Here is a 20,074-nt window from a genome sequence, read left to right on the forward strand (position 1 = left end):
TACTTCTCGGCAACGTTAACAAATATTTTTTCTTCTTTATTTAAGTACATTTGTTTCTTACATGTATAAGTATTTCTTATGCAAACTCTGTTACATATATCATAACATTTGTTCATACTGGTTAACAATACTTCCTTTTAACACTTTACACTATACAGAATATGATTTGACTATAAATTGTATGTTTACAATTTTATGTTAAATAAAATTTATGTTATGTTATGTAATGTTTTTCGCAACTCAACGTAAACCTTTTTACTTTCGCTTTCGGAGTTTTGAGTGACTATATCCGGTGGACGCTGTACAACAGTGATAACTAAAAAACAAGAATCTATTTTTAACTTCGACCGTCCTACATTTTAATCAATAGGCATTGACCTAGAATATTAAGTACACTTCAACAAGTATTCACTATTTTCGATTTACTTTTTATCAACCCGGATGCAAACGGTAAGCGCCTTTTTATATTAACATAAAAAATATTTATATGTTATTTTTAATTAATGAGTTACTGTAAAATGGTATATGCTACTTAAAGTACTTATTGTTATACTTTAAATACTAGTATAGCATTTTAGTATATTTTTATATGTTTGGAAAATTTTTCCATGGCATTGATCTTCCAACATTTACCATGGTAAAATATCGAATACCATGGCAAACGCAGACTTTAATTGAAAATCTAAGAAAAAGGAAATCTGATATGTGAAACATTCTTTTTGAGAGATAGTTCGTAATAGCTTTTTTTTCAAGACCGAATATTACTTGAACTTTAGGCAAGTCGTGGGTCACCAGAAACAAAGGTTTTATGTCATATTTTAACTCACTAATTGCTAAAATCATTACATTGTATTTATTTAAACAATGTCTCATTACAATTAAACATATATACAAAATATAATTACAATCAAATAAAAAACAACAACAAAAAAGATTGAGTAGAAGGCTACGCTCTTATTTTAGAAATTGGCAGTTAATAGCGTGTTGTTTACGAAATAATAAAGCTTCCTGTCCAGGCAGATTAAGTTACTGTTTGTTGTCACTGATATGCTTAAAACCTTTTAGACTATTTTTCGTTATATCGCGTGTGAAACCGTTGTTGTGTAATTTACGAGTTATTTATTTCACCGATTTGTTTTGTTTGTTTTTTTTTCAGTTTTTATGCCACCACAAAGTTGGGAGCATATAGCGTTGCACTTGTCCGTCCGTCCGGACGTCTGTCCGTACGTCCCGAAATCTTGTGAACGCAACTCCTCTTAAACCGGAGGCAGATTTTGCTTAAACTTCCAGGGATGAACAACCTTAATGTGTAGATGGTAGTAAAGGATGGAATTTTCACTGCGACCAAATTTAACAGAATTATGGCCCTTTGTTGATTTTTTCACTACATACCATATAGAAATTTTGTGAACGCAACTCCTCTTAAACCGGATGGCAGATTTTGCTTAAACTTCCAGGGATGAACAACCTTAATGTGTAGATGGTAGTAAAGGAAGGAATTTTCACTGCGACCAAATTTAACAGAATTATGGCCCTTTGTTGATTTTTTCACTATAACCCATATAGAAATTTTGTGAACGCAACTCCTCTTAAACCGGATGGCGGATTTTGCTTAAACTTCCAGGGAGGAACAACCTTTATGTGTAGATGGAAGAAAAGGAAGGAATTTTCACTGCGACCAAATTTAACAGAATTATGGCCCTTTGTTGATTTTTTCACTATAACCCATATAGAAATTTTGTGAACGCAACTCCTCTTAAACCGGATGGCGGATTTTGCTAAAACTTCCAGGGAGGAACAACCTTTATGTGTAGATGGAAGTAAAGGAAGGAATTTTCACTGCGACCAAATTTAACAGAATTATGGCCCTTTGTTAATTTTTTCACTATATACGATATAGAAATTTTGTGAACGCAACTCCTCTTTAACCGGATGGCAGATTTTGCTTAAACTTCCAGGGATGAACAGCTTTAATGTGTAGATGGTAGTAATGCTGTGACCAAATTTAACAGAATTATGGCACTTTGTTGATTTTTTCACTATATACCATATAAATAATTGAACATATAAACTTTACATTTGTAATTGAATTTAACATGTACATGAGATGAAACAGTGGAATGAAAAAGTTCCACATAAAAATCTTCATACAGATATGCATGCTCTTGTTTATGAGCACATCTGCACAGTGGGGGCATCAGTGTCCTTTGGACACAGTTCTAGTTTCTTTTTTTGTTGTTGTTGTTTTCTCCATATTATTTGTCAACTATACACAGTATCTAACTAAATATTGTATCAGCTTTGAAAATTGTCCTTTTGTTATTTGGTTTTTAGTTGCTACTTGCCATATTATTATTTATAGTACAACATATTATTTATTTCCTTTTAGCTCACCTGTCACAAAGTGACATGGTGAGCTTTTGTGATCGCTTTTCGTCCAGCGCCCGTCCGCTGTCCTCTGTCGTCCGTCCGTAAACTTTTCTTTAAACGACATCTCCTCATAAACCGCTAAGCCAATTTCATCTAAACTTCACAGGAATGTTCCTTTTGTAGTCAACATTTAAAAATTGTTCAAAGAATTTAATTCCAAGCAGAACTCTGGTTGCCATGGCAACCGAAAGAAAAAACTTAAAATATCTTCTGTTAGAAAACCGAAAGGGCTAGAGCTTAAATATTTGGCATGAAACATCATCTAGTCAGTGTCTACCATGTATGTTCAAATAAATGCCCTTGGATCAAAATTGGCCCCGCTCCGGGGGTCATTGATTTTCCTTATTTGTATATAGTAAAACTTTAAAAAAAAATCTTCTTTTAAAAAACTCAAATAGCTAAAAGTTTGATATTAAGCATGAAGTATCTTCTAGTGGGTGTCTACCATGTTTGTTCAAATAAGGGCCCTGGGGTTAAAATTAGCCCCGCCCAGGGGATCATTGATTTTCCTTTTTTGTATGTATTAAAAACTTTCAAAATCTTTTTTTAAAAATCCTAAGAGCTGGAGCTAAGATATTAAGCATGAACTATCTTCTAGTGAGTGTCTACCAAGTTTGTTCAAATAAAAGCCCTGGGGACAAAATTGGCCCCGTTAAGAGGGTGGGGGGTCATTGTTTTTTCCTATATGTGTATAGTAAAAACTTAAAAAATCTTCTTAGAACTAGAGCTTAGATATTTATCATGAAACATCTTCAAATGGGTGTCTGCCAAGTTTGTTCAAATCAAAGCCCCTGGGTTAAAATTGGCCCCGCCCTGGGGGCCTATATACAGGTGAGCCATTTCAGGGCCATCTTGGCCCTCTTGTTTATTATTTCAAATTAATTGAAACCCTCTTCTTTTCTTTCGGCATACAAAACCTTTTCGTTTTGTACCTAATAAATAAAACTTTCTTAACAAACTTGCTTTTGAACTACATTTCAATCTTCTCCCTTTCAAGTATTTAAGTACAAGACACATTCAAATTCTTTTGGAAGTACATATCCGACTTCTGTTTTGATGTACATAACATATTTTCATATATATGACATACCTCTTCTGAAGCAATAGTCAGACTTAAGAGTAATGTTTGAAAAATATATTTCAGACTTCTTTTTCAAGTACATTTCAGACGTCTATTTTAAATCAGTGCCAGGCGTCATTTTAGCTCACCTGAGGACAATGTCCTCAAGGTGAGCTTTTATGATGGCCCATTGTCCGTCGTCCATCGTCCGTGCGTCAAAGATTTCTTTAAACAACTTCTCCTCCTAAACCACATTGTCGAATTTGTTGAAACTTTGCAAGGATGTTTCTTGAACGAAGCTCTACCAAAGGTGTTCAAAGAATTAAATTCCATGAAGAACCGAAAGAGCTAGAGCTTAGATATTTGGCATGAAACATCTTCTAGTGAATGTCTACGAAGTTTATTCAATTAAAAAGCCATAGGGTCAAAATTGGCCGCCCCAGGGTTCATTGATTTTCCTTATATGTGTATAGTAAAAACTTAAAAAATCTTCTTGTGAAAATCCAAAAAAGGTAGTGAAAATCCAAAAAAGGTAGAGCTTAGATATTTGGCATGAAACATCATCTAGTGGATGTCTACAAAGTTTTTTCAAATGAAACCCCTAGGGCCAAAGGTGACTCCCGTCCCAGGGTGTCATTGATATGCATATAGTAAAAACTTTAACAAAATTTCTTGTGACAATCCAAAACGCTATAGATTAGATATTTGGCATGAAACATGAGGGAGTCTCTCTCTCTCTCTCTCTCTCTCTCTCTCCATCTCTCCCTCTCTCTCTCTCTCCAGCTACCATTCCATATATCTATTAACTACAGTTACAATCAATTTACTCTTTTTTAACAGATGGAAAATAAACCAGAGACAAACAAGGAGAAATTTTCTAACTGGCTCCAAGGCGTTCATGCTTTGAACTTGACAAAAGCGGCATTCCATGAATACGTAATGGAAGAATGGAAAAAAGAAGTATTGTCCTGGAAAAAAGATATTCCAAACATGAAAGACAGCTTTCCGATCTTTCTAAAATGTGTTGCCAAAAATAGGATTAAAGTTGAGAAAGTTGCAAATAATTCTAAAAAGAAATCGAAAACAGGAAAATGGCGGTGCGTTTGTGATCATCCCGAAGAATGCAATAAGATTCTTGATAAAATTCTTGCACTGCAGCAAAAGCAAGAATTTAATATCGTTTGGACCAGTAACCTATGCGAGAGGCAAGCAAAGAAAAACAAAGAAACAATGGTCAACAACGAAGGAGCAAACATATCAGAGAACATACCAAAAGCATCGAAAGAAGGATTGAAATCAATTTGGCACTTTCTTTATGATTGGGTCTCGACATTAGGCTCGCAGACTGAGTCAACTGCTATAGAATACAACGATATATTTGACGGGTGTGATCAAACACATATCTGGTGCATTGCAAACATGTTTATGCAGCATGGAAAGGCCAAAACAAATATTGCAAATACCGGACCAGGCGATACGGATGCTTCGATGTTCTTGAAGATGATGAAAAACTGCAAGCTATTTGCTCTAGAAAATGAAGACTTTCTTTATGACGAAGTAAGTAAATATAATATACTCTTAGTTCTGTCTCTGTCTCTGGAAAATAGGGCGTTAGAAGAGGAACCTGTAATTATATGTGGTTGGCACACAATTAGATAGAAATAAAGGTTCAATGAAGCACACAACAGCTCTCGCTATAAAATTCTCATTTCTTGTCCGCATGCGTAAAGGTTAGCTTGACCGAATTCAAAACTGAAGTAAATGAGGCCCGTCAACGTATTAAAGGTAAAATAAAGTAATAAGTATGCAGATGATTGATTGAAATAGAGACGATAAGAGAATGATATAAAGAGTACAGGTATGAAATACCGTGTATTCTACCAAAGACAAAATGACCGTGTGACAGTTACATAATTTATCCTTATGCCATTCAACCACTATTACTTAGCTGTATTTCGTATTAAACCATTAAAATACTTCCATTGTGCGACGTTGCAGAATCAAATATAGTATGCGTAAATGAGTGATTGTTCGCGTCTTTTAAAAACAAATTTTTCCCGATAATTAAAAAAAAAACATTGAAAGCATACTCCTGAAGCGAAATGACTATACCATATCACCCAGACACATTTTGTACTTCCTCCTATTTTAAATGAATTAATTATTAAGCATTGTTCAAATTGTACACGTATATTAAACGGAAAAAAGAAGAAATCTTCCACATCTCGAAAAATCATGTTTTACTGAACTAGCATTCAAACGTTAACAGAGCCCGCCATTGTTTCTCTAGCTGCCAACGTATTGTGAGTAAACAATTGTTTAAGATTGTGCAACATTTAGATACTGAAATGTTTGAGAAAAATAATTTAATGTCTGGAAATCGGCGATTCTTGGAGAGCAGTGTACAAACAAAATGAAATGGTGTAAATGTAACTAAACCTACTCTTGAAGGAGTAATGAAGATGCCATCTGTCTCACGCTCATCCATCGACAAAAATTAATCAAATCTTTATATTTCGATTGGTTTATATGTTTGCAAAATAACAGATTTGTTTCATAGTTAAAAAAATACTTTATATACTTTTTAGGTGATTTGGTCAAGAGACAAGCTCCATCATTCTGCAAATAGCCGAATTAGTCAGAAGGTAAAGCAAGTTCACCTTACAAATATGACTAACCTGCTAGAAAAATTTGAGAACGTGCCTACATGCGAAGATACCATTAAAGAAATCGAAAAGGTGGGATAAAATGTATTTGTATTATATATAAGATACAGATTGACATTAAAAATGCCATTGAAAATGTCCACAGTATCAAAAGACGTCTATACGGTTTTGCATAATATGAGACCTATATTACCTTCTTTGGCGGAAGGCCATCTAAAATAAGATTGACTTCCTGTAAATTTTACAGGAAAGGACTGAATTTAAGCCAATTTTCATAGGTCATTTAAAATTACAAATTTAAATCTGGGAAACTCTTCTTGCCATTCTAAAATAAATTTTTAAAGACAGTTCTAAAATGGGATGTAAAGAAGAGTTCTTGCCATTATAAAATAAAATGTAAAATATAGTTCTTTTACTTTCTAGTTCAATTACTTAGATGCTTTAGTTCTGTTTATGTTTAACCATACTTCTTCCCAGAAAACATTTCATTCTGCGTTTAGTTCTCATTTTATTTTCTATTGAACAATTTATTTTTTTACAATAACTGTTTTTTGAGACCAGTAAAGGGAACATAGATACATACATACAAACATACATACAAAGACACACACACACAGACACACACACCAACACACACACGCACGCACGCACGCACGCATGCCCGCGATCACATAAACAAACAAACACTCAAGGTACATTTAAAAAAATAAAGGCCTGTGATTTGTGTAAAATCTCAATTAACTTTTCAATATATAGTTTTGTAGCCTGTTGTCTAATGAATGAAAACTGTTTCTAGTCATATTGTATTTAAAAATAATAATACATAATCAATAATACAATGTCCACACTCGCATGCTATCCAGGAAATGAAGAAATGAAAAAATATATTTCAAACTGTCCCAATGTTTGTCAAAAATATCTACCTTGTTAATAATTGTTTGTGTTTCTCTCTCGATTTGGTATTCAATTTATATAATGCTTAGCAACCTCTATAGACGGTCTTTTAAAATTCTTTTTACAATAATATATATACTTCTTTACAAATAAAAGCAAAAGATTGGTTTCATAATCAGCATTTTTTTGTATGCCTAAAAGAAATTGTGTTCTTGTCAAATGCAAATGGGTATTTTCAAAAAGACCATGAATCATACCGAAAACAACTATATAGTTTCAAAAAAGGTATTCCAAGCTTTCAGCAATTTTGTTGCAAAAACTGCAGTTTGGATTATCTTTGTATTGCATCTTATACAAAAGTTCGTTTATGCCAAGTATTCTGTGTACAATTCTGTTTTGAAACCATTGTAAATTCGTATTTAAGTGGTGTCAAAAATAAGTGAAAAAAATTTGTTCCATTTTTATCTTCAAATTTAGTATTAAGTTTTTGTTCCCATTTAAACTTACAAACAGCTGTACAGTTATTTGATGTTTATATATTATGCATACTGTTGTGAACCTTTTTCATTTTTTAAAATCTGAGAGAGTATTGGTGAAATATAAGGTCTTGAAACATTTTTTTTAAATACAAACTACAAATAGAATAATCAACACTTTTAAGATATTTAACTACCGCGTTACATATGCTTTGAAAATGCAAAACATTAGCACTCAAATTATAAATTTTATTGAATTTATTGATCTCATATAAATCCCCATTTATGTTAAACAAGTCACCTGTACATTGAACACTAGCATTAAACCATGACTTTAAAAATATACCTTTTTAACCAATCAATATATTTGGGTTATAAAATAATCGATATTCCAACAATTTATCAGAACATGGATTTTTTTTTCACATAATTGACCAAAAGCATCTAAATTATCTTTCCAAAAAATTAGTTTTTACAGGATTTCGCTATGGTTTCTGGGAAATGAGAGCCGCAATATAATAATTTATTTATATCTATTAGTTTAGAAACAATATCTTGCCTTTTTCAGTTGCTCGTAATGATTCGTCTAATCCAAGTAGTTTTTAATGCAGATATAAAGGCATTTAAATCTATCATGTCAAGACCTCCATCTTTTTTGTTTGTTATCAAAACGTCTTTTTAACATTGACATTGCCATATACATTCAAAGAATAAAGTTACTATATGTTGAATATAAGATTTTCTTTTTTTCTTTTTTTTTATCAAAACGTCTTTTTAACATTGACATTGCCATATACATTCAAAGAATAAAGTTACTATTTGTTGAATATAAGATTTTCTTTTTTGTTTTTTTTATCAAAACGTCTTTTTAACATTGACATTGCCATATACATTCAAAGAATAAAGTTACTATTTGTTGAATATAAGATTTTGGAGGATTAGGCAAAGAAACAAACAAGTGATTAACCTTTTACCCCATGAGCATATTTCGAAAAATGGCCGTTTTCATCGAAAAACCTCCAGTAACAAGTTTAAACTGCTATGAAACTATGAAAAATCCTTCAATACTGATGACACTTGGCACAAATGTTGACTAGACCATAGCCTCTGTAACAGCATGCTCAACCATAAATTTCCTGTTACCATAGCTACGGGGGACGTCTCAAAATTGCAAAAAATCACTATTTTGCATTGTTTTGTTTTTCCATCAAAACTGATTTCAAAGTGCTGCAACTTCTCAATGAATGGAGATAGAGTAAAAGGCTTTTCAGCGTCGGTTACTTGTTACCCCAAGATCGACCTGAGGCCATTTTAAGCCTGTCATATGTCCAAAATTTTCTTGGCTTCAACCCCCCCACCCCAAAACAGAAGGGGCACATCCCCCTTCTGGTAACCCTCTGATGTAACATTTTGATGGGGGCCGGCGCCGAAAAAGGGGTCACTTTTTATCAACATTTCTCAAACGAAAAACAGTGTTTGGGGCCTAAATAGGGCATTTTGTCACTGTTTGAGGCCTCAAAAAAGGGGGAGGCAAAAAGCCATCAAAACACGTCTATAAGAGGGAAAATATTAAAGAGTGACAGTATAAGAGTTTTAATGACAACTATTCTTCCAATTGCTGATTCTAAGATTATTTCCATTTTGTTTTTATACTAATTGCACTAAATTGTTCTTTTTTAATCCGGACGACTTTTGTTTTGTCAAAATTAACTTTCAAACCTGAAATAATAGTAAATATGGACAATGTGTCTAAGGTTTCAGTTAAAGAAGAGGCCAAACCATCTAGAATAATTGTAGTATCGTCTGCAAATTGAGATAGCTTATGTTCTACCATATTCATTTAATTCCTATGATATTGTTTTTAACCTAATTTTCTGCGAAAGTATTTCAGCACATAAAATAAAAATATAACAACTTAACGGATCACCCTGCCGGCACCTACGCTGAATGCTAAAGAACTTTGATAAAAATCCATATTGACATATTGCTGAAATCCCATCTTTATAGAAAATGCTAAACCATCTTTTGATGTCTTCTCCAAAGTCAAAAGTGACAATGTTTTATCTACAAAAACCCAAGACAAAGAATCAAAAGCCTTTTCGAAATCGATAGGGAGTAAAAGCCCAGAAATGTGATTTTCCTCTGTATATTGCATTATATCATAAATTAGTCTTACATTTCTCCTATAAATCTGCCCTTTATAAATCCTGTTTGGTCACTGTTAATAAGTTTGTCTAAATATATTTTTATTCTATTTGTTATGCACCCAGAACCAATTTTATAAATTGTATTAAATTGTTTTAAATTGTATTAAGTTATTTAAACAATAACTTACTGAGTTATGAATATTGTCCAAAAATAAGGAGACAATCAATAACATACAAGAGCCCTAAGTTTACGTGGCTGACGTGAAAATATCGAAAAACACACGAAAAAATCCGATCTTATCAGATATTACTCAGTAAATAATGCTCAGTAAGTGTCCAATATTATTATATGGTCATTGATTTGTTCAATTAATAATTTCTATATTTTGTTGCATATAAATCAAGTTTTCATAAATATAATTCCCTACCTTCTGCGTACATGTTGGTATCAGAAATTGAGTGTACTTACTTAAGCATGTTCATTTATGAACATATACATGTTACAGTGATCCATTTTCAAGTTTAATAACCTCATTTATTAATTTATTATGTCAGTTGTAATTTAAGTATTTTTACATTAGAAAGGTTACTTTTTTCGTATTTTCAGTATTTTTCAGTATTTCCCTCTGTACATCTGACAATTCCATGGATTTATTTTGCCACCAAAATGCTTCATTTATAAACTTCCTTTTCAAACTTCATTTTCGTTAATCTTTAATTGTTTGAATAATTCTTTTTTAAATCTAAAACTATGTTCGGTATATAAAAAATAAACAATTTACATTGACAGTTAAATGAATTGTAGCGAAATTATTAAGCACAAATAAAGTGTTCGATTTGTATTTGGAGTTTAAATTTGGCTGCAGACCCTTTCACACAATTGATGTGGTGGTAAGGGTTCTTAACATCGTTAAGGTCTATCTCTAGTTATTTGTTTGTGAAAGCCGACTTACAAAGTTTTTACAGTGTTTTATAAATTTCTTTTTCACCATAGCTGTGCATTTAATCAGAGATAAAACCTTTATAGGTAGTTTGTTGACTTAACGGTATCCATTATCCTTTAATTGCTGTTTGGTTTTGAATATTTCATATGTCATTCTTTAAAAAAAATACCATTAATATTGCATATGATTTTCAATTTTTTTAAAGTCAAGCGTAAAAACAAGTAATAGGCATACCTAAATAAATACTATACATTCGAAAATACATTACTATGCTTATAATCTAATCAAAGGGTAGTTTTGTTTTCTTAGCTGCACGAAATTATTTATTCATTGTTATGCAAGCATTGTTAACATATACAAATTAACAAGTTATACTTCGGTCGAGTATCTTTTTTTATAAGATTGTTACCTATTAAACGTGGCCAATTGGTCACATGGTTTTCAGTAAACAAATGTTTAATGAATACTAACTTCATTTGTATTAAAACTCAGATGCAAAAGGAAACAGTCATGTCTATGGCAGTGAAGCAAACGATCAATAAACTTACTAAAGAGGCACTCCAAACGAAAATAAAAGCCCTTGAAGTAGATAACGAGATAACAAAATCACTTGGTTTTAGAGACGAAGAAATTGAAAGAATGATAGGTGACACAACTGCAGAATACGCTAATGCGGGAAATCAATCAACTGAATCTGATGCTTACGTAGTAAGAAACACTAAATTAACATTAAATGACCAAAAATTGTCTTTACATGTATTTTTATATTTGTACTGATAACTTGCAATTCTAAATTATATTAAGCTGCCTTGAAAATAGTGGTAGCAATCTCGGTATACATATACATTTATAGATGACAGATAACTTAAGTGAATTTAGATCTGATTATGTTCCGACAGAAACGAAATACAACGATAGAATGAATTTGCTTGTTATGTTGAGATTATTTTAATGAAACACTATAACAGTCTATTATCAATCACTGTTATCTATCTGCATTTATGTATTAAACTTTAGTATCTTAATTCACACAAAGTTAGTCTCAGGACTCCTATTTTGAGAATCCTAGTGAGGTTTCTGTTTATTTCAATGGGTCAGCATCTTGTTTTGTTTATACATTGATGTTCACACAAATTTTAACAGCGAAAAGTGACGACTGTGAAGATAGACACTTTAATGTATATATTCAAATTCTTCAAATTTTTTTTCTTCTTAATTTTATGATAAAAATGTTAAAACTGTTAAAATGTTATATTTATCTGGTATCTTTTTTGTTTATGAAGACTCTTAATTACAGTAGATTTTGATGTAGCAAACAAACAAACATTTACGAACACCCCCACCCCCATTTCCGCGAAAACTTGCCCCCGTGCCTAGCACACATTATGATTGATTTAATGACCGATGCCATCCATGCTTTAGTTATATTTATCACACACCCGTGCCGATTTTGCGACTCCGTAAATATGGTATGGCACGGCCGTGCATATATTTTGACGTGACGTCATTAGCGTTATGTTAACATAGTGTAAAGACGCGTTAAATGTTAGCGTTATACTATAGGCGCGTCAATGAAAAATGACTCTTATTTCACTTTAAACGGTCTCTATTTTGGGTATGTGATAAATAGAATATTAAATTCGTGTAAGTTCATTACTGAATTTATTGCACTCGTTGAAAAAATTAATATTATGCTCGCCAGAGGCTCGCATAATATAATTTTATTCAACTCGTGCAATAAATTCAGTATTGAACTTACACTTATTCAATATCCTCTATTTATGTATCTTCTTGTAAAATGTGTTATTGTAGCAGACATCTGGTCAAGCGGAAGAAGAGGTAGACGCTGGTCAATCCGATGAAGATGTAGACGAGAAAGCAAAAGAGAAATTTGTCAATAATATGAAGATCATAGCATCAATAGACATTGATAATCCTAATTTGTCTGAAGCCACTAAAAGAGAACTGATAACGGTAAATGTTTATCACTTTATACTTAAACATATAAAACATAGTAAAAAAACATAAGATGCATTAAGACCTGCTTCTTGAATGAATATTTAGAATCAGGTACTGAATCTTAAAGAAAAAAACATATAACGTATAAATACTTTGCTGTTTTTAAGGAATATAATAATGTCGAATATCTTTAATATATTGAGTATACAAAATAGCCCTTCGAATGGTGATTGTGTAGTTATTCCGTTTTCTGTCTTTATAAACTCATGCGAGTTAATGAACCTTTCATGTCATCTTTGAATGCCATTAAAACAATTATTTGAACTTTTCGATGACTTTCAAATACTTGTTTTATACTAATACCAACGACTTATTATATATATCTTTTTATAAAGTATATAATTAAATGTATACAACGTTTCTTTGAAAATTTGAATTTAGGTTATACCATGCTTGATTCAGACATTCCTAAAGATTTAGCATGTTATTCTTTGTAGATGGTCAATAAGGTTGCTGAGAATGATGAGCACATCAAAGAAAAAGTAAATGAAGTCATGTCACAGGAAAGAAAAGATAAAAACGATAAAATGGTGAATGTTCTGAATTTATTATTTTATAAGACCACTACCGCCCAAGAATGTATATGAATGAAAGAAAGTCATGAGCGAAAAATAATACATAGAAATATCACACGGAAAATCGGCACGCCGCAGCCGGGACTCGAACCAAGGGTATCTGGATGGCCTGTCCAGTATGCTAACCACTACACCACATTCTTCGGCAATAGTAGCCTTATAAAATATTATATTTGTTCGCGAATAAGAAAAAAACTGTGAATGAGACTGAGTCAGCCACCTGCGGTAAAAGTAGACATAAATAACTCGCCGCTATTGTAATAAAAGTGATTGCGTCTCAATTAAGTTAGAAATAACTTCAATATAATAGGCCAATTAGATTATTGCATAATCCAATACATATTTATATATATCATTGTGCGTGCGTGCGTGCGTGTGTGTGTGTGTGTGTGTTAAAGTGTGATTGTGCTGATAGATGGATGGATGGATGGATGGATGGATAGATAGATAGATGCTGATTTTTTGGCTCAGTCCTCTTCCGTGTCCTTTCAATGACTGTTTTATTCATATATCGTGCGTATACATCCCTAGCTGTGTCATATTTTTATGGTACATGTTAGAAATGTCCGTGAAATAGTATTTCGTTTCTTGTAATCTCATTGTTTACAGAATACGAACAAAAATCGATAATGATCGGTGAAAAGAGTGGGAAGGTCTTTTGTATAGTTTAGGCAGAATGATATTTTAACCTTTATATTTTCCAATTATAACTGTACATGTAGGTCGATCCCCATTTTAACAGTGAATCTTTAAAAATATATAGTTAATTCAGCTCAACTTGATAATGATAAAATTAGCATAATGTCAGTTAAGATACTTATAGTGTAAAGCATATAATATATATTAGATGTCACTTACAAAGCAAAAAAAAAAAGTTATATACTTCATCATATTCCAGTTTATTCATGTATGTCGCAAATATTATAAATGAAATATTGAATAAAATGCGTTTTTTGATTTTCCGAATTATTACTATAATTTCACTGGTATCTTGCAGGACTATTTTTTTAAATTTAGTCATTACACAAAACTAAATGGGGTGTCTTTGGAATCGTTATGTTAAAAAAAGAGAACAAAGTACAGAAAAAATGAACAGAAAACATGAGTTTTGAATATGAATATTGAATGTGTCGGGGCCGCGTCCTGTGAACGTTGCCTTTGCCTTGTTGATCTTTATTCTTGTTCTTTTTACTTTAAATACAGGATCTATTTTATATCAAGGTATGAAAATTATCATGTTTTACTGGTGTCGACCACCAACCATAAACTATTTGTTTTCATATCACTCTATGAAAATAAATCCAGAATTTATTGAAAAACTTGAATATTCTCTACATTTATACTGATTTATACATATTGTCCTTTAACAGTGTATATTATATCGTTTTTATACTGATATTAACATTGTGTTATATTTCAGCAAGGAGAAAGCAACGCCACCGAAGGTAATATATCTACGATTAGTGTACCATACTGTTAAAGCTTTATTTATTTCTAGTTTGCATGATAAAAATTCAGTTTCGATGTATCATTACTAATTGAAACTTAGAAGTGTCATTTCTCATTGAATGTTTATTTGGACTTTTAAATTAACATTAAGTCAAGTATTTCAGTACCGTCCAAACAAAATCAAGTTTGTTTTATTTAGCATGTTATTACAGTTAAATTTTAAAACATGTGTAATCTTTATAAGATATACTAGTATTCGTGCCCTAAATCATATAAAGTTTATATTTTATGTTCTTCTAGGTACATGGTCGCCAGCACCGTGTAATATTTTAGAAGGCATTGACAGGTAAAAAATATTATATTAAACTTGAACAAATTTGTACACAAAAAAGAAAGATTTAAACAAAACTCCTATTTTAGACCGTTTAGTGCCTCCTTCAACATGTAACAACAATGCGGTATAAAAACTAATAACTTTTTTATCAGTTAATTATTAGGTATATAAGAAGAAGAAGAATAATCTTTATTTTGCAAATTAACTCTCAAAAGAGTCATGTTCAAGCATTCATGATATATACAATTACATGTATGCATAAGTACGAGGGCTGTTCAAAAAGTTCGTGGACTGCGGCTCTACTGTTCACATCTTTTAATTTGCATATATGATTTTACAAGAGATATATATGAAAATATGTCCTTAATAAACAGTGAAAAAAATCAAAAAAATATGTATACAAATAACAATTCTGTGACAGTCACAAATCACAAGGGGTGCACAATCCGGCGCACGCTGATGATGAAACAAAATGACGTTCGTGACGTCGCAATATAAATGAAAAAAATTACCAGCGACATTGGTTCTGAAAGTACTCTTTTTAGTGTTCAATATATGCGGATAATATACCAAACCCACTTTTCTGTTTGTGATGATGACCCGAGATATAAAGTGGTCATCTTTTCGCTCCATTCTCCATATAAAGGTCCGAGTGCCGCAAACTTTCCGCTCTTTATCGGGATTTTGAGTAATTTCGACACTTAACGGACAGTGTTATTAAGTTAATTCAATTGTTGATTTATAGTCTCAATTTGAAACCGCCCTCGTCCGATCTTTAAACAATATGATTATCAATGATAAAGAAAAATATTTTATCAACTAACAATTATTCTATGCGGTAAATCTACTGAAAACCGGCTAGCATTAACTGTCAAACGGACCAGGGTAAATACACGTAATACAAATAATAACTCAAATTATTTATTGTAAATACGCATATATCCTGATGAATGAAATAAAATATTATTTTAATTAAATTAAATTGTTTTGTCAGAATTGAATGCATAGACCCGATGCAGAAATTAAACATGTCGGACATCTCGCAAAACTTTCATAATGTCTGGACTTCTGTAGATCTTTTGCAATTGACGTTACAAACGTCCCAACAATTTGCCGCTAAAAATTATCCGTCGCCCTTTCTGTCTGTGAGCATGTATTTGCCGTATTTGAATCGCTTGCGCGACCTGAAACCAAGAGACTTGCTCGCCAACTCATTGTTCTTCGTTAATTTAATCACCTCATAAAAATATAAAGGAATATCCCACATTTATTGGTAAAAATTTCCGAAAGAGCGAATTTCTAGTTTTTAAACGGGCTTTATACTTCCCAACTTACCCGTCTGTCTACTGCTGCTCAAAACCTGTTTGTTCAGCTATTCAACGTCCAAACGACGTCAAATTTAAGATTTATGTCATTTAAATATTAAAAGGTGATTACTTGTAGTTTACTTCATAAAACAATCATTCAATTTGTTTGAACATTTGTTTATATTTAAACATTATATGAAAATTTCGGCGTGCGCCGATGTTGCGTTGCCATGGTTATTAAAGTGCACATAACTCGTAAAGGAAATAAAAGTTAACAATAAAAGTAAATCTTACTTTTAGAAATAAAGACACTTTTTCGATTCATATCCACTAAGGGTGTTTTTATGAACCAAGTAAAAAATGACAGCAAAAATCCACGAACTTTTTGAACATACCTCGTAAATAACTAATTACATAGCAAGATGACGTGACTGCAAGTATTTCTTTTCTTTCATTATTAATGGTTACCATTGATTATATATTTAATTTACAAGTTATTTACTTTTTGAGAGATTCTACATTCAAATATATAATCATTAGAAATACTTCGTGTATGTATTACACTTGCAATCTCGGGAGAGGCATTGTCAGCATCTATTACATAGTATACTTTAAATTCTCTTCCATACACTGGTCTTTGTAGTACATTTACTAATCTAAGCTATATGGTTTTGATTTATTGCAATAGTAATATGGCACACAATATTGAAATTATACAAACAAAACAAAACAAATGTTAATTCTAAACTATACTTTTGAACACATATAATGCTTCAAACTTGATACAGGTAAGACCAGTGTATGACTTGAAACTTACAAATTTATAGCCTTTATAATCATCGTGTTACATAACCTATTATACATATAATACACAAAAAAATAAATTGCAATGTATCAATCATACATTTATATACAATTACATGACAGCTCATATTCGTACATTACACATATAGAAGTACAATACAATATGTCAACTAACTTCTTTGTACGTTCGCATGGGGCTAGATATTCGCATAAAACATATTATAGAACTTTGAATTAAACATTTTTGTACCTTTACTTGTAACTGTTGTCTAACATGGAAGGCTGACTATATAAACATAGCTAAATTTCTAATATCATGTGCATTATCGCTTGTAATCAACTGAACAAATTTAAACATGCTAGGAAACCTCAAGTAATATTTCTTTTTTTTATATACACACATGCATATTGTTAGTTATAATAAGATCATAGAAATTCATTTCGATTTTTACTTTCATAGTAAGCAATATTGTAAACATCATTATCAATCCAGCATTGCCTATTTAAACATGATTCAAATGCAATTCAAGTGACCATTTTAGATTCCTTACTCAAATACAAGCCATTCTATTCGACATTTACAGCGATATGCAAGTTGGGCAAGTTTGCAAACTAAAAGTGACCACGAAATCTACCAGACATGATTACCTCACATGGTGTCGAATTTCTACAGATGAGTTATTAGTAGCTGACCGAATAAACAAAAGAGTTATCAAATTCGACAGCCAGTTCAAATTAGTATCGTGTCTACGTCTCAATGATTTGCCATACAATATCTGTTACATACATGATAGGAAACTTGCAGCACTTCTTCTTGATACAGAAATAGTCTTCCTAGACGTAAAGGATGGTATGAAAATCATGTTTTCAGTAGCAAAAAAACACAACTGCGTAGGAATGCACTATCATGCTGATCAGTTGTATATGATTGACTCTAACACTGTCTATGTTTATGATCTGGAAGGTAATATGCAACGTGTTTTGTACACCAACAAAGCTGAAAACAATGCTTTTAGGAATCTTACACTTAGCAAAGACAATCAACTTATCTACATTACTTGCCTCTATAACGGCCTTATTACAATTGACATGTCTGGAAACCTCATCGGAACATATAAAGATTCTGACTATTGGAGTGCATGGGGAGTGAGTGTTGATGAGGCTGGAAATGTCCTAGTATGCGGCTATACTTCGCAAATTATTGTTCGGTTAAGTTCGGACGGCCAGAGAAAGGTTAATGCCATAGATAACAAATCAGAGGAAGAAGTTACAGTGACAACGTTGTTCTTTGACAAACAGACAGGTTTGCTACTAGCTTCAGGGTCTTCAGGGAGCATTAATGTTTTAAAGTTGTAGTATGGTATCCGCCATATTGGAATCATACATGTGGGCTTAGTAAGATAACTTTGTCTTATTTCGCTTATGAACAATTATAAGATATATAGTTTAAAATGAAGCAAATGTTTTATTTTATATTGTACATTGCAGTGTTAGTTTTGATAGATCAATAAATCAATGCTTACCATCAACAGTTTTTCCTTATTTGAACGAAAGTCTGCATTATTGATCAATTGCTTCCTTTTGATGAATTCCATAAAATAAAGTACCCATTTCCTTTCATTTCTAGAATAAGAATATATTTCGAATACATTGACGGTTGATATGTACGCATCACAAAAGATTGGGTTTACATGTATATGAAAATCTATTTGCAAAGAATATAACACTGGTTTATTTTCTATAAAGTTAAGAAAGTCATAATTTGCATCAAAAGGGTTTCCATAAAGTGCGAATTTAGAGCAACGATCTGCATTCAAATGCTTAACTGAATGCTTAACTGAATATGATACGTTCCTACGGGAACAATAAAAGTGTCAAATTACCCAAACAAAATCACTTTAAGAATGATGCTCGTAAATAGTGAAAACAACAAAATGTATTATGAAAATTGCAGAGTTTGTTTAATTGAGTATGTTCAGGAGAAATAATGTAGATGTGCAACATATCTTATGTTCTCTAGCACCGACATAAGCGGTATTCAATCTACAATACCTAAGAATAGAATAGAATAGAATAATTTTATTTCACCAATCAAGGGTCATACTATATGACATATATAATCACAAGCATAAAACATAAGGCATGTAACAAAATATATCAACCAACAAATTGTGTATTGTATGGTAGAAATGAAGACAATAAAGTAACTAAAGCTTAATTCGTATTATTGGAAAAACAAATAACACAGGCATAGTAATGTTAAAATAAGAAGTTAATAAATAAAACAGTATTAAAAAAACAAACAAACAAAAACACACACAAATTACTCATTCGATATTCAAGTACTGAAATGATCTCAAAGGACTAGACAAGTTTTAACTTTAAGGTGGATCGGTCTACAATCTACGGAAACGTATAGCGACCACCCCTACATGATATATATCAAATGACATTTTTTTATAGTTTTATAGTATGTTTGTTACATGTAAATATGCGGGATCTTTCTGTCCTCATTATCTATAAACTGTAAAATATGTTATATTATAATAAAAAAAACTCAAATATATATAACTAATACATATAAATGAACAGAAAAAAACTCACATAAATTTTAATCGAGCAATATTAACAGCAGATTGAGTAAAAAGTATATATTCAATATCAAATAACAATAGGTATATTATATGTATGAAATAGTTTGTTAAAAATTCTGTCTTTACTAACATATAGGGGTGGTAGCTATACGTTTCCGTAACAATCGGCACAATTTCCATATTTATTTTAGATAATGATAAAAATAAATAGAAACGTATCATTCAGATATTCAAAAGATTGCTCAAAGAAACACGGTAGGAAAGTCATTAGTGAAAAGTATGAACATTTATTTGAAGAATAATAATATTTGTTCTAGAAAGTTTTATTATCTGCTATACAAAAATGTATAAAGATATGCAATATCGGATCATGTA

At 31.7% G+C, this 20,074-nt stretch overlaps 1 protein-coding gene across 2 annotated transcripts; it reads left to right on the forward strand.

The window, feature by feature from the left end:
- Positions 1-267: 267 nt before the first annotated feature.
- LOC132724374 (uncharacterized) lies at positions 268-18,913 on the forward strand. Of its 2 annotated transcripts, none has more exons than XM_060709227.1 (9): positions 268-450; positions 4,331-5,047; positions 6,079-6,228; positions 11,110-11,325; positions 12,433-12,591; positions 13,074-13,166; positions 14,632-14,656; positions 14,961-15,006; positions 17,690-18,913. In XM_060709227.1, exons 1-9 carry the CDS (start codon positions 442-444, stop codon positions 18,459-18,461), a joined length of 2,187 nt encoding a protein of 728 aa, XP_060565210.1. In that variant the 5' UTR covers positions 268-441; the 3' UTR covers positions 18,462-18,913. The 2 variants fall into 2 exon arrangements, with proteins under 2 accessions (XP_060565210.1, XP_060565209.1); XM_060709226.1 differs by having other exon boundaries at positions 272-450; positions 12,430-12,591; positions 17,690-18,908.
- The last annotated feature ends 1,161 nt before the right edge of the window (positions 18,914-20,074 follow it).

The sequence above is a fragment of the Ruditapes philippinarum genome, unplaced genomic scaffold (assembly GCF_026571515.1).
Source record: "Ruditapes philippinarum isolate M1 unplaced genomic scaffold, ASM2657151v2 ctg224_1_1_1_1, whole genome shotgun sequence".
Taxonomy (NCBI): domain Eukaryota; kingdom Metazoa; phylum Mollusca; class Bivalvia; order Venerida; family Veneridae; genus Ruditapes; species Ruditapes philippinarum.